Here is a 14,165-nt window from a genome sequence, read left to right on the forward strand (position 1 = left end):
AACTGATGCTAGCGGCTAACTGATGCTGGCGGCGCTGCTTGTTACAGCTACAAGAGTAGCCATTAGCGTAGCAATGCTAACTCAAAAATGTAGCTGAATTAGCTGACATTCATAGCGGCGTTACAATCGTGCCAGAGAAATTCAGAGTTGAGCAAACTCAAAAACAAAACTTAAAATATTTAGTTTAATTGTCCAACTTAAAATTTTATCGAAGTTTGTTGCCTTGAAATTTTGAGTTCACCCAACTTTTCTTTTTTTTGCAGTGTGTGAAACCCTGTTAGTCTTTTTCTTTATCTCTATTATTTTTTATCCACTACTAAATATGAATGCAGAAGAACCTTCACTTCAGAACGACTGACAGAGTGCACACAGCCCTGCAGTCTCATGCTGGGCGTTTGCAGATGCTCTTAACTTTGAAATGGAGCACCATCTAAAGAACACAGGTATGAACAATTGTGCAGACTTCTCAAACAAACAAAACAAAATTAAGAAAAAATATCTGTGCAAAATAGCCTTCATAACACCTGTTATCTCTGTTATCACTGTGAATATCTCTTCTTCTGTCCTTTGATGTGTTGCCGTAAAAGCCCAAATTTGGTTTCCTCTCACACATTCTAATGCACTATTCCATCATCACTGATCTTAATCGCTGATCTTAAAATGATGTGTAACCATAGGAAATGATTGTGAAGGAGAATAAGGCTTCTTGTGGGTTTTATTTAGCCATCATATTTTGACAGTTCTTGTAAATGCTGTGGTCCTTTCTCAACTGTGAGGAAATATTGGCTGACCCACTCTTTTCCACAAAAGATGGACAGGAGCCACACAGAGGCTGAAACTGGGGCAACTCAGGACTTCCATGATCTTCCGGCTTATTATCAGTGTAGGTTGGGGCTCCAGTGTAAACATGTTTAATCAACCCCATACTGTTTTAAGAGAAGTTTTAATTAAAAGTCTGGCGATTCTAGTCAGAAATCACTATTTTAGTCATCAGATTATATTGAATATTTCAGTCAGTCTAGTTGAGCCAAAACCATCATTTTGTCATTTTTTGCCTTTTTAATCATATTTCATGTAAGATTTGATTTTGTCATTATGTGATAAAAGTTTCAAATTTAAATTAAGAGGTAGGTCTGCAGAAAGTGCATTGTTAAGAGGTCTGATGGTATCAGATTAAGGAAGAGATGGAGTTACTCCGAGTCTACCCGACCTCATATACAACTGCTGCAATCCATGTTTACATTTTTAACCCTCTGGGATTACTTTAATTTACTACCCTTTAAGGCCATTAAGGACAAAAATGTCCACTTCCAAAAAAACGCTATAAAAACTTAACAGATTAATATTTTTTTTCGACCTTTTTCTGCATAAACCTCTTAAACAACCTCAGCCCTGCTCAAAACTACCAAATATTTAAACAGTTTTGGCATTTTAACCCTTTAAATGCCAGTTTGATTTCACAATGTCACTGTTGTTTTTATGAAAAAACAACAACACAAGAATGTAGATTTTTTTTGTCTTGGGCATTGGTTTTATCATAGCCTTGAATATGTCAAAGATTAAGAACAACATTGATTTTGCATTTTTGCATTTTTAGTTTTTGTGTAGCGTCAGATTTAAAGTGTACTACCATATAAGGCCATTCAAGCCAAAAAATGTCCACTTCCAAAAAGATGATATAAAAACTTGTACAGATTAATATTTTTTCTACTTAAAAAAACTTCCACCCTGCTCAAAACTACCAAATGTTTAAACATTTTTGGCCTTTTTATCCCTTTAAATGCTCGTCATCATCTCGTCCCTCCTGTCAGACTAAAATGAATAATGGCACCTCGTCTCACCAGCAGTACTCACTGAAGTTTCATCTTTCATCTGGAGGAGTAAACCAATGCATCTTCTTACCACCCAAGTTACACCTCCACAAAAATATACTCCACACAGTGAGGAGATCAAATCTACTGCACTAATAAAAGTGTGTGAGTTAAAACATCTTCCTGTATGAATGAATATAATAGTCCACAAATCCTTTTCTGCATCTTTTGGTTTTTGCTTCACATCATCCGAGCCTCAACATCACGAAGTGCAACTGTCGCAGTGCAACGGGACCCGGACGGAGCAGGTCCTCTACAAAGATTTGGCTCATCACACTTGCTCCTCATGAAGTCGCACAAATCCACCTGACTCCTATCAAAATTCATGTTATTCTCAGCAATATTTCATGCATTGCTTCCACTTTTTTCCACACTCAGTCATCACTCACCCCATGCTGCTTCCCTACTGACTCTCACCGGTGCTGGTCATTTAAAATGAGGCTAACCACACGGGTCCTCAGCCTCCTCAGCTCACAGTTAGTCGCTGCTCTGTGTTTGTGATTGGGCACTGAAGGGAAAGTGGGTCTCCTGCTCTCCCTGTGGACCATGTGGGAAATAATGTGCAGCCCAGTGCTCTCAGAAAGAAGGAAAAACAAGCTCCCACCCTGTCTGGCTGGAACCTAACAAGGCCTCGAACTCTCTTCGCCATCCTGGTCCCATGACTGCAGTCTGGCAGCAGAGATGTCTGCGGTCTGATTGTCCCCCTGAGTTCACCCTTGTTTCAGCAGCAGTGCTCAGTGAACACAGGATTTTTGTTTTGTTCTTAGTGGAAAACAGGATTTGGCGTGTTGCTTTGTGGTGTTGGTCACATTGTAAAACTCACAGGAGACAGATTAAAAACTGCTTTCACAGGCTGAGTTGGACTCCGTGTGACAAATAAACACATATTTTGATGTAAATCTGCTTCTTTGAGATGGGAAACTAGTTTTTTCTGCTGACTGGCGGTTCTACACAGGGGCCTACAGGGGCCACTGCCCCTGTGAAGAAGCCCTTGGCCCCTGCTGTGGCCCCTGTGTCAAAATAATAATGAAATGATCAATTTAAAACGATGTATGACGGAACAATTCTTACCTATTTTTTCTTCAAACAATATTGTATTGTACACAAAAGGAACCCAAAATGTGTACATTGTGTAGTTAAATAAAAGCAATAAGAGCTTGTGTATATTGAAAAAAGATCATTCTCACTGTACTGCACTAATTGTGCACAAAGATGAGAAATATTGTCGTACAAAAATAACTGTTCTTGTTGGTAAGTCTCATTGTTTCAATCAATGTATTTGTATCTTCCAAATATACTTAAATGAGATTTTTTAATAAGGTAAAATAAAGGTTTTGAATGCTTAAATATCATCTTTGCAGTTTTTAAATATGCCCCTCTGATAAAACACTGGCCCCTCCTTGGCCCCCACAGTAAAATTGGTCTAGAACCGCCACTGCATACAGGCACAAACCAACAAATCAAACTGAAAACATGACCTCTTGAGCAGAGGTAGTTAATTAATTTTGAATGTTGAAAGTGTTAATATGCCTGACATGAGAGCAGCATTTCCAAATGAAGTTATTGCTGTAGTTTATTGCATCATATTAAAAGGCGCTTATGCCAAGTTCAGAGTTCACTCCAAGGACATTGAAGATTAACTCTAGTTGATCTTGTCTGATACAAATACAGCGGAAACAGGTTATAGTGATCAGCTGCTGGATCAAAAATCTTGAACCCAGAATCATTCCTATACGAATATTTAAATATTAATTACATGGTAATCTGTATGAGTAATAGTAGAAATAGTCTGCTTATAACAATCAATTTGACCTAGACTTATCACTATGTGTGCTGTTTTAAGGTTAATTATAGTTCATAATGCTTTTAATGAAATGAGCGATGCAATTTTAATGCATTGAGAATGAGACCACAATTAACAGAGGATTGTGTCTGAAAACAAGATTATTCCAACTTTATGGACAACCGTGTATATGATATGATGGTTTATTAGGGCCAAGAATGAAAAAGAAAAAATACTGACCCGGGGAGGTGGGAAATATTTAGAGAAAAAAAGTGGCAAATCTACAAGAAAAAATAAGCAGATTTATGAGGTGAAAAGTGGCAAATCTATAAGAAAAAAGTAGCAGGTTGATGAGATTAAAGATGCAAATCTACAGGAAAAAAGGAATCCATGTATATATATATATATATACATATAATATATAATAATATATATATATATATTTTTTTCATACTTGGCCCTGATATGTCGTCGTCATATGGTGCTGATTATGCTGACAATATTTTTTCTTAAATTCAAGATTTAGTTACCGTAAATGATTAATTACTATAAATATAACTATACTCTATACTCATCTATACTGGCTGTGTGAATTATCAGGAACTCTTACTTGCAAACCTACAAGTTAGTTAGCTTGTGGTTCAACTCCTTTATAATAAACTATATAATATAAAACTTTCTGGAATTGTAAAATATTTATTTTATTGACCTTTATATTGTATCGAATCTTTAAATCATAAATGCTTGATTTTGCACTATGTTGGTCCATTCCATTCCTGCTTGTCCTTGAAATAAAGGAGACCAATCTAACACTTTCTCACAAACCTCCTATTGTCCTCAACATACAGCGTTTACATGCTGGATCTTCTATACATATGCAGACACACACGTGCACTCATGCATGTTTTTACATTATGAATATGACTTTGGATGGAAATGACCCTGTGCTTCTTCCTGCAGGGCTTTCTGTTGCTCTGTGACATTTAGCCTCAGGCTGCACTTTTCAGAGCAGGACCATTAGCTGATCATGCACAACAATGTCTGAATGACCGGCCTACTTTCCCCTCCACTGCTGCTGTAACATGACCCCTTTCCCCACTTCCATAAAAACTGAACCACTGCCAAACACAAGAAGCACCTCGCTGCTCTTCTCCTCTGGGTTTTCCTCCCGGTTTATTTGCAGCACACTGATGCATTTAGGAGTAGGGAATCCTCACAGACAAGGCCTCCATAATGTAATCTTTGCATGACCATTTGGTTTGGATCCCACTGCAGCCACTTCCTACTGCAGATGTGTGAATGGATTGTAGTTTAAGATAAAAAACTGAGATCTTCCATGACCTTCTTGGTTGCCTACAACAGCCTAATATTTATATTTATATAGTAATTTACAATATACATGTATAGGTATTTACAATGTAATATAAATTGTTTATAGTATATATATATATATATATATATATATATATATATATATATAATTGTTTATCATATTTGTATGTGACTATATTGATTATTCATATATATATGTATATAGATATAGAGACCTGTTAAGGGGTAGGACTCGATATGTTTTTTTTACTTCTTCCTACTCCCTTTCGAGCTTGCAGAAAGTGTCTGTTTTCAAAAAAATTTTTTTGCTTTTTTTGTTTTGTTTTTTATTTATTCATCTATTAATATTCAAACTTGTTTTTTTGTTGTTGTTTTTTTACTTGCTTGCATGTTCGAAATAAAGACAATCAATCAATCAATCAATCAATCAAAAAGGACTGGTTCCTATGTGAAGGATGTTTTTGCGCTGAAAACCACTAAAACCACAAGCAAAATACTCTCTGAGTGCATATGATGTGATCCATCATACTAACTTATGTATTATGACAAATACTGTTAATTCTAGCTGGCAATAACTGATGTAATGGTACAAAGCAAAGATGGATAACTAACAATTTCTTGATACATCCCATCCCTGAATCACCCGTTTATAATAATAAACAATAACAATGCATGTGTCTAGGGAGTGTCTAAGTCCTAGTAAAGCTGATACTACTTAAAAACGAAATGATCAATTTTGTATTTCAATTATAATTCAACAGTCTTCAGTCAGAAAAAAACCCTCAACTGTGTCTTTTAAACTCATATAAGAGAAATGAAACAGAAATTAAGACCAAAACCAAGCAGCATCCCAAATGATTATTTGGTGTTTGCTGTAAATGTAAAAAGCTCTGATTGATTTATGCAGCATCAAATTGAAACTACTCAGATGTTTTCAAGTGGAAAATATCTAAAAAGTTGGAGTTGGAAGTCAATTTCAAGATTTTAGTGATAAAGTTGTTCAGTAAATAAAATATGAGACACAAAGTTCCCTCCGGAGCTTCTCTGGCAGCACTTAAAGGTCCGTGGAGGCCAAGTGTTTAAAGGCAGATCATCAAAACACTCACAGGCAGGATTCACTTAAAATGGGCTGCTTCGGATGAGACACCGCATGTAACAAGATTAAATAGATTTATATAGAATATAGAATAAGAGATGCAGTGACTTAAACAAAACATGCAAGTTAGTTAATTTAAGGCCCAAGCATGAGAGTGCCAGGGTCCCAGCTGACCCGTGTGTGTGTGTGTGTGTGGCCTTAGTTGTGAAACAGCCATTTTTAAATTTGTGCATTTTTCATGTATTTTATGCAAACATTTCCAACTCCTTCTAGAAGGTTTATCAGATTTGTTTCAAATTGCAAAGTTAGTTGATACCTTGAATGATGATCAGCGGTGGAAGAAGTATTCAGATCCTTTACTTAAGTAAAAGTACTAATACCATACTGTGAAATTACTCCACTACAAGTAAGTGTAGTCCTGCATTCAAAACTTTCTGAGGTAAAAGTACAAAAGTATCAGCATCAAAATGTACTTAAAGTATCAAAAGTAAAAGTACTTGTTATACAGAATTGCCCTAGCCTGGCTAACGCCAGACTAATCACAAATGAGATCTAGTCTGGCAACCAGCTATTCATTTCTCCGTAGAGGAGGTGTGGTTTACGATCCTCCAGAGCCGTTTATTGTGCGCTACGAATGTCTATCAAAAGCGTCTGTAGGTAGCTCTTAGCCAATCGTATCAGTTATACCAGATGACGTATGTAGAACGACAGAAACTGATGTTTACATAGCCAGACTAGTCTATCTCTACTTTGAGACTAAAATGCTCAATTCTGCTTCTGCAACGTTTTTCTGCAGCATGTTCTGACTCTGGCTGCTCACAGTCTACCGGCAGTGTGTGTGTGTGTGTGTGTGTGTCTGTAAGAGAGTGTTGCTTTCTGCTTCACTTCTCCAGTTCCCGCTTTCTGCAAGATTATTTATTTTTATGTAAGCAGTGGTTTATTTTCTCAACCCAGAGCTCATTATAACCACTAAATATACTGTTATGTGGTTTAATTTAATAAATATCTCATGAATTTAAATACATCATGTCTTTATGTTAAATCTCGACCTAAAAAATAATTAAAGCTGTCAGATAAATGTAGTGGACTAAAAAGTGCAATATTTGCAGTATAAAGTTACATAAAATTTAAATAGATAGATAGATAGATAGATAGATAGATAGATAGATAGATAGATAGATAGATAGATAAGTACACATACCTCAAAGTTGTACTCAAGTACAGTACGTGAGTAAATGTACTTAGTTACATTCCACCACTGGTAGACAATGAGAGTCAAACCCACAGACTGACCAACAAAGTATTCAGTCAAACTGAACTGAACTGATATCAAACATGTATGGACGACAATAACTGCAGCATTTTATCAAACTTTCACAAACAACAAGCTTCACTGCTCTCAATTTTTTTTGAACGAAACATAAAAAATGCCGAAATTTGCAGCGTTATTTCAACAACTTCCTGACAAGATATCCTGACACGCATGGTGCCTATAGATTCCTTAGATCTTCTATCATATGATACCAGTATCTCCTCTATATCTATCAAAGTGAGCCCATTATGGGGAAAATATTGATGACGTTCGTAACACTAAATATGGATACACTGCAAAAAAAGCCAACTTGTATTTTTTGGCCTAAAACAGTGATTAAAGTTGGTAAAACTTGGAAATATAAATTATAGACATTTAGGGCAATAATGTAAATTAGCACAACAAAGGAAGCCAGTTGTTACTGTAACTTATCTTTAAGTTGGGGTTCACAACAAGGGACAATAGTTCTGCTAACTCTTATATCTTTGTTGTGAAATTCGGTCATTAGAGAAAGCGGCTAACTGATGCTAGCGGCTAAATAATGCTAGTGACGCTGCTTGTTACAGCTACAAGAGTATCCATCAGCGTATCAATGCTAACTCAAAAATGTGGCTGAATTAGCTGACATTCATAGTGGCTTTACAATCGTGCCAGAGAAATATTTAGTTTAATTGTCCAACTTAAAATTTTATCTAAGTTTGTTGCCTTGAAATTTTGAGTTCACCCAACTTTTCTTTTTTGCAGTGTACTTGGCGGCCATGAATCGATATAATATCGCCAAACAAAATATCATGATACTCTGCTGTATCAATTTTTTCCCACACCTCAAATAGTCATAGTGCCACCTACTGACAACAAGAAGTTTTTAGAGTTTTATAACAGGTTCTACTCTACTGATACTGATCGCTTTGCGCTAACTAGCAAGGAGAGGAAAACCAAACATAATTTCTAATCTTCCTAAATATCGGGCACCAGCTCAAATATCTCCTGTAAAGCAGCAGTGAATTAACTTACAGCCACAAATCACGGGGCCTAATCTCACAGCTCGCTGAGCATATGCAGATGGGTGTGAGGTCGGATCATGCGGGGCTGTCAGCAGCCTAACAGTTGGCTGGACATAATGCTCGGTTATTATTCCCCTTTATGGCCTGCTGGGGGGAGAGATCAATAAGTGGAGACACAGTGGTATTCTCTCACTGCAGTAGGTTGACACTTCATATCAAATTTTCAACGTCAAGTACTCCAATAAAACTGAGCAGATTTTTCTTTCAAAGACAATCTCTACATGAAGTGGGCTCTCAACTTAATGAAAGTGTTGGCTGTCACCACAGGAGCCCAGCAGTTCATCACATTTGGTGTGTGGCCTTTGATGGATGTGTGTTGTGCATTAAGTTTGTTGCTCGACTGGATGTCATTGAGTTGTGGCCACTGGCTTTTAATCTACCACCATATACATTATTGTGATACAGGGGAAACTTTATGAAACATTGTACCTCAGAGACAAAAAGCACAGGGTGATGGCTTGATTGTGCCGAGGGCAACACTGTCTCGTAAATTTCAATAAATAAGCAATAAACTATGAAAACATCTTATTTCTAAGTTGTACAATATTGAAATTGGCTCCTACACTATATTACCACACCGCTTTCATAGAGATCTGTTTGAGAAATGGTACAAATTGGACACTGTTCGTCTAAGATTCTATCAAAATTTCACATTAACTACTAATAGAAATGATCACGTTATGCTTCCAATTAATTAAATGGTATGAAACTGAAGTCTAACGTCTTATCTTTCAGACTGTATATTGTTTTAAATGTGTACGTTAGCCTCGGGTTTACCAGAATCGGCAAAAGGTCGCTAACGCCGGTGAATTAGCCGGGTGCTAACTGTTTCCCAAATCGGACAGTTGGATCTCCTCGCTGTAAAACAATAAAACAATGGGGGCTGCTGAGTTTTTCGGGGGAATTGGATGTTTCTGGGTAAGACAAATAAATATCACCGATATCAACCATCGTTATCAACACACCCGGACCATACTTCTGTCCTTCACAATAAAATACAGTAAAAATACAGATGTACTTTTTAAGATCCTCACCCGAGTGTCGCCCAATCGTTCTTACTGCTTTCTCTCATCAGAGTTACTTTCGTATTGTAATTAGACATGTAAGTCTCCATGGACATAAATTAAAGTTCACATGTAGATTGTTAAATATGTATAAATTAATTATACATTGGTGGTGGCGATATTATTTGAAATGGCCGTGAAAACACCAGAAAGTGCGGCATTGCAGATGTGTCCGATTTGGGATACAGTCCCTTTAGTAGGCTGTTTTATCTTCATTCTAAGGTTAAAAAAAAAAGGTTTGCAGCTCCATTCTGACTGTTTTTCTCTTATTTTGGCCGATTATGGCTCTTCTGTTAGCAAAGGTTGCCGACTGCTGCGCTAAACTAAAGCAAAGATAAAGAGTTTGCTCTTGAGGCCTGGTAGGCTCAATTCTATATAATTCTTCAGCCTCAACCAAATGTACCAAACTGTGAGCAGCAGCAGTAGCTCTTTATTCCAGTGTGGTGTGTTGTTGGTGTGGTGAAGGTGCTACCTGGAGAAGTGCTGCTGCAGTGTCACCATCTGCCGCCCACCCTGCTGAGACTTGGCCCTCTCCCTTCGCTCCACGCCCAGATGTTGTTTGTTCTCCAGCTGGGGATTATTATTATGGATCAGTGTTGGTGGCGTAGCTGCAGGGGAGAGGAGTAAACACAGGCAGTTTGTTGTTAATCTTGCATATCATAATCCCACTGAAGATTTCAAAGATACAGTACATCTGTTTCCCCCGTCTATAAAAGAACTGGACCAGTACTGCCTCTCATTCAGGGATGGGAATAATTGATCGATGATCGATTAATGGCCGTTCAGAATTTGATTGATCACGTGGAATTTTTAATCGATCTATGTATTGTTTTTATTTAAATTTTACACGCCAAGCGTTCAGTTCTGTGGCCATACGTCAATAAGCCAATGAGCTGACTCAATTAAGTTTGATAAAGCTACAGTTTGCAAACTGAAAGTTGCAATAACAATTATAAAACACACAGAAATACAAGTATTAATTTGAGCAAAACTAGATTACTATATCAAACCTTGCTAGCATGAGTTCAATTTGATCCAAAACTTATTTAAACACAAAAGACATTTAAATATTAAGATTATTGTGAAAACTAACCTCATGCCTCTTGAGGCGCTAAAACATAAAACATTGAACTCCTTGACGTCTTTACAGGAAAATCTTACTGAGATAGTTTTACGATTGGCTGGATGAAGTCTCTTTTCGTCCTTTCAAAATAAAAGCGTCCATTATCAAAACAGGCTTCTTCGGGGGCTAAAACATAAAACATTGAACTCCTTAGCATTATCTTTACAGTTTAATTTCACTGACATAGTTTTACGATTGGCAGGATGAAGTCTCTTTTCATCCTTTCAAAATAAAAGCGTCCATTATCAAAACAGGCTTTTGCATAGTACTTTATATATATATCTTTTATTTTGCTCATATATGCATGCAGCGATTAATCGATTAATTGATTGTTAACGTTATAGATAATCGAATTGGCTGGTTTCTTCCAAAGGCCCATCCCTCCTCTCCTCTCCTCTCCTCTCCTCTCCTCTCCTCTCCTCTCCTCTCCTCTCCTCTCCTCTCTCCTCCTCACACACTGTAGTTTCGAATCAGCGTTGTTGTGTGTTTTCCCCTCAGCTGACAGATTGTGAGTTAGACAAACTCCCTCATCATGACATTTAAACAAGGCCTTTGGGTAAACTGTCTTTTTGGAAATACCTGTATATCTAAACAAATTCAAAGATGCCCTCTCACTGCTAAAGTTTCAGGTGTTGATATTATAATCATCATATCACCTCATGGCTACTCCTTTGGGTGTTTACTTGTCTGAATATTATTCAGCTAATAAAAAAAAACTTTGACACAAAATAAAAAAAGCATGTTTCTGCAGTTCTTCTCAGAGTATTTGTTTCAATAACTGTCAGCTGCACTCAATGCCCCTCACCTGCATTAATATAATATCTCCATGAATTACTCAGTGCTTGTTAAATCCTTGCTTTGCATCAACCTAATGGGAATTTTCATTTCGTGTCAGTCAGTGGAGGGATATGAAGAGGCCAGCAGAAGTGCCAATCAAAATGATAATGGTTCCCAGTCTATTTCAGAAATAATCAGTGTGAGGGTTTTTTTTTCTGGCACTTGCCTCGAGCCACAGGTTTGTGACTCAGTGAATCAGTTCTCCTCCACCATGCAGAGCTGCAGTATAGGAACCAAAGCTGTGAGCCTTTACAATAGCCTCCAATTACATTTAAACACTTTGTTTCAGTTCCACATATTACAGCATCTTCAATTTTTGATTACTTGTTTTTGTTGAGATCATTGTGCACCAACAGTTTCTGTGATTAGGTTTAGGTTTATTTATTTGCACAGTTAGAATTACATCAAATGACAAAGATAACAAATATTGTAAAGTGCAGGGAGAGGCAGAACAAACAGATGGGCTTATTTAAAGCCTCCATCTAAAATTTCATAGTTATAAGAAAGTAATAACAAACATAACATCCGCAACAAGTTATAATGACAATAACAAAAATAACAATATAAAAACAAAAATATGAACATGATATAATGGTGGATTTGTGCGTGGATTAGAATAAAACAGCAGTAAAATGGGCTTTTAGACATCTTTTGAAACATTTTATAGAGATGGAGTTCTTTGCCAGGTATTCCAAAATTTGGCGCCCCTAAATTTAACAATAAATTGACCTCTGCATGTAAGAAATCTTGGAGGGTGAACATCTAAAGATTGGATAAGAGTGAACCTGAGAATTAAATTTATAACAAGTCCTCTGGAAAGTTTTCATGATCTGAATATAGCTTATAAATAAAAACACATCTTTGAGAGATATTGATGTCATGAACAGTAAGTATCTGAAGTTTCTGAAAAATGTGTTGATCTTGTGCAAGATCAGAGTGTCCTAAAAGAAATTCGGTCATTAGCGAAAGCTAGCGGCTAACTGATGCTAACGGCTAACTGATGCTAGCGGCGCTGCTTGTTACAACTACAAGAGTAGCCATTAGCGTATCAATGCAAACTCAAAATTGTGGTCGCAACATTAGCTGACATTTCATAGCGGCGCTGCAATCGTGCCAGAGAAATTCAGCGTTGAGCAAACTCAAAAACAAAACTTAAAATATTTACTTTAATTGTCCAACTTAAAATTTTATCGAAGTTTGTTGCCTTGAAATTTTGAGTTCACCCAGCTTTTCTTTTTTTCGATTTTTTCCATCCGTTAGATGGCAGCGGAGGACAGGCTAAAATAAATATGAGCCGTATTTTGTTGCATGTAAAAACATTGATGTATTGACATTTTTGAGGGGAGATCAGTCTGACTTTACACTTTGTCAGAGCAGAAATTCTGACATGTCATGGAGGGTAAAGCAAAGACAGTTCTCCCCCAAAACAGACATATATATTGTTTGTGCTAACTTTGTTACAACTCATCTTTACATTTATTATCAGTCAGCGACCTCTAGTGGTCATAGTAAATATGATGATAGCAAAGGAGGAAGTCGGGTAATGAAGTACAAAGACCGAGCATGTTTGGGACTATACTTATATATGCTCAATGAATGCTAATGAAAAATTCGGTCATTAGCGAAAGCTAGCGGCTAATTGATGCTAGTGGCTAACTCATGGTAGCTTGCTGCTTGTTACAGCTACAAGAGTAGCCTATAGCGTATCAATGCTAACTCAAAATTGATTAAAAATAGATTATTAATATTCATGCATTCATTAATGATGACAAGATAGGGCCCGTTTAACTACTTAATAGACTGTTATTTGGTTTAATTCATAAATCCGTGTAATCAGTTTCAATTCATATATTTTTCATGTTAAATCTCAACCTCAAAAGTAACAAAAGCTTTCAGCTAAATATAGTTAAAAGTGCAATATGTAGTATAGTAGAAGTATAAAGTCATATAAAATGGAAATACCCCAGCAAAGTACAAGAACTTAACCCTTTATCGGGCAAAGAACTATATTTGGTAACTTCAGGTAATATTTTGAGAAAAAAGTTGCAAATTTACTAGATTAAAGTGGCAAATCTACAAGAAAAAAGTTGCAGATTTAAGAGATTTAAAGTGGCAAATCTGTGCGAAAAAAGTTGCGGATTCATGAGAAAAAAGTGGGAAAAAAGCAACTTTTTCCCTGAAATTCACCACTTTAAATCTCATAAATCTGTGCATTTTTTTCTCATAGATTTGCCGCTTTAATCTTGTAAACTTTTTTCTCAAAATATTATTTTTGTATGTTTTTTTTTACACATTCTGGCTGTATATATCCTCCAATATTCTCTAGGGTTGAAATTTGGAATTTGCAAGTATTTCAATGAGTGCTCTATTAAGGGTTAAGTACATTACTTGAGTAAATGTACTTCGTTACATTCCACCACTGCATAAACATGATTGAATATACCTATACAACACACCAAGACATACACTCTATATGGTGGATACTGTACAGTATACTATACTTTCACATCTACATATATAGAAGACTACAAAGAAGACAGAATAGAGACAAACACTAGGAACAGAATGAATAACCACAGCACATACTTTTGAAGTAAAATACAAGTACATGGTACAGAAACAAAACTATTCTCTCACCTGATATTTCTCTCAATTAAATATTAAATTGGTTTAAAAAACAGAG

At 36.5% G+C, this 14,165-nt stretch overlaps 1 protein-coding gene across 1 annotated transcript in view; it reads right to left on the reverse strand.

Moving 5' to 3' along the window:
- LOC131979329 (nck-associated protein 5-like) overlaps window positions 1-14,165 on the reverse strand; it is a 112,973-nt gene that overhangs the window by 75,313 nt on the left and 23,495 nt on the right. The window contains exon 2 of the mRNA XM_059343275.1: window positions 9,995-10,130. Within this exon, the coding sequence (XP_059199258.1) occupies window positions 9,995-10,023 (29 nt within the window). The 5' untranslated portion in view covers window positions 10,024-10,130. The remainder of the gene's footprint in view (window positions 1-9,994; window positions 10,131-14,165) is intronic.

The sequence above is a fragment of the Centropristis striata genome, chromosome 10, assembly GCF_030273125.1.
Source record: "Centropristis striata isolate RG_2023a ecotype Rhode Island chromosome 10, C.striata_1.0, whole genome shotgun sequence".
NCBI classification, from domain to species: Eukaryota; Metazoa; Chordata; class Actinopteri; order Perciformes; family Serranidae; genus Centropristis; species Centropristis striata.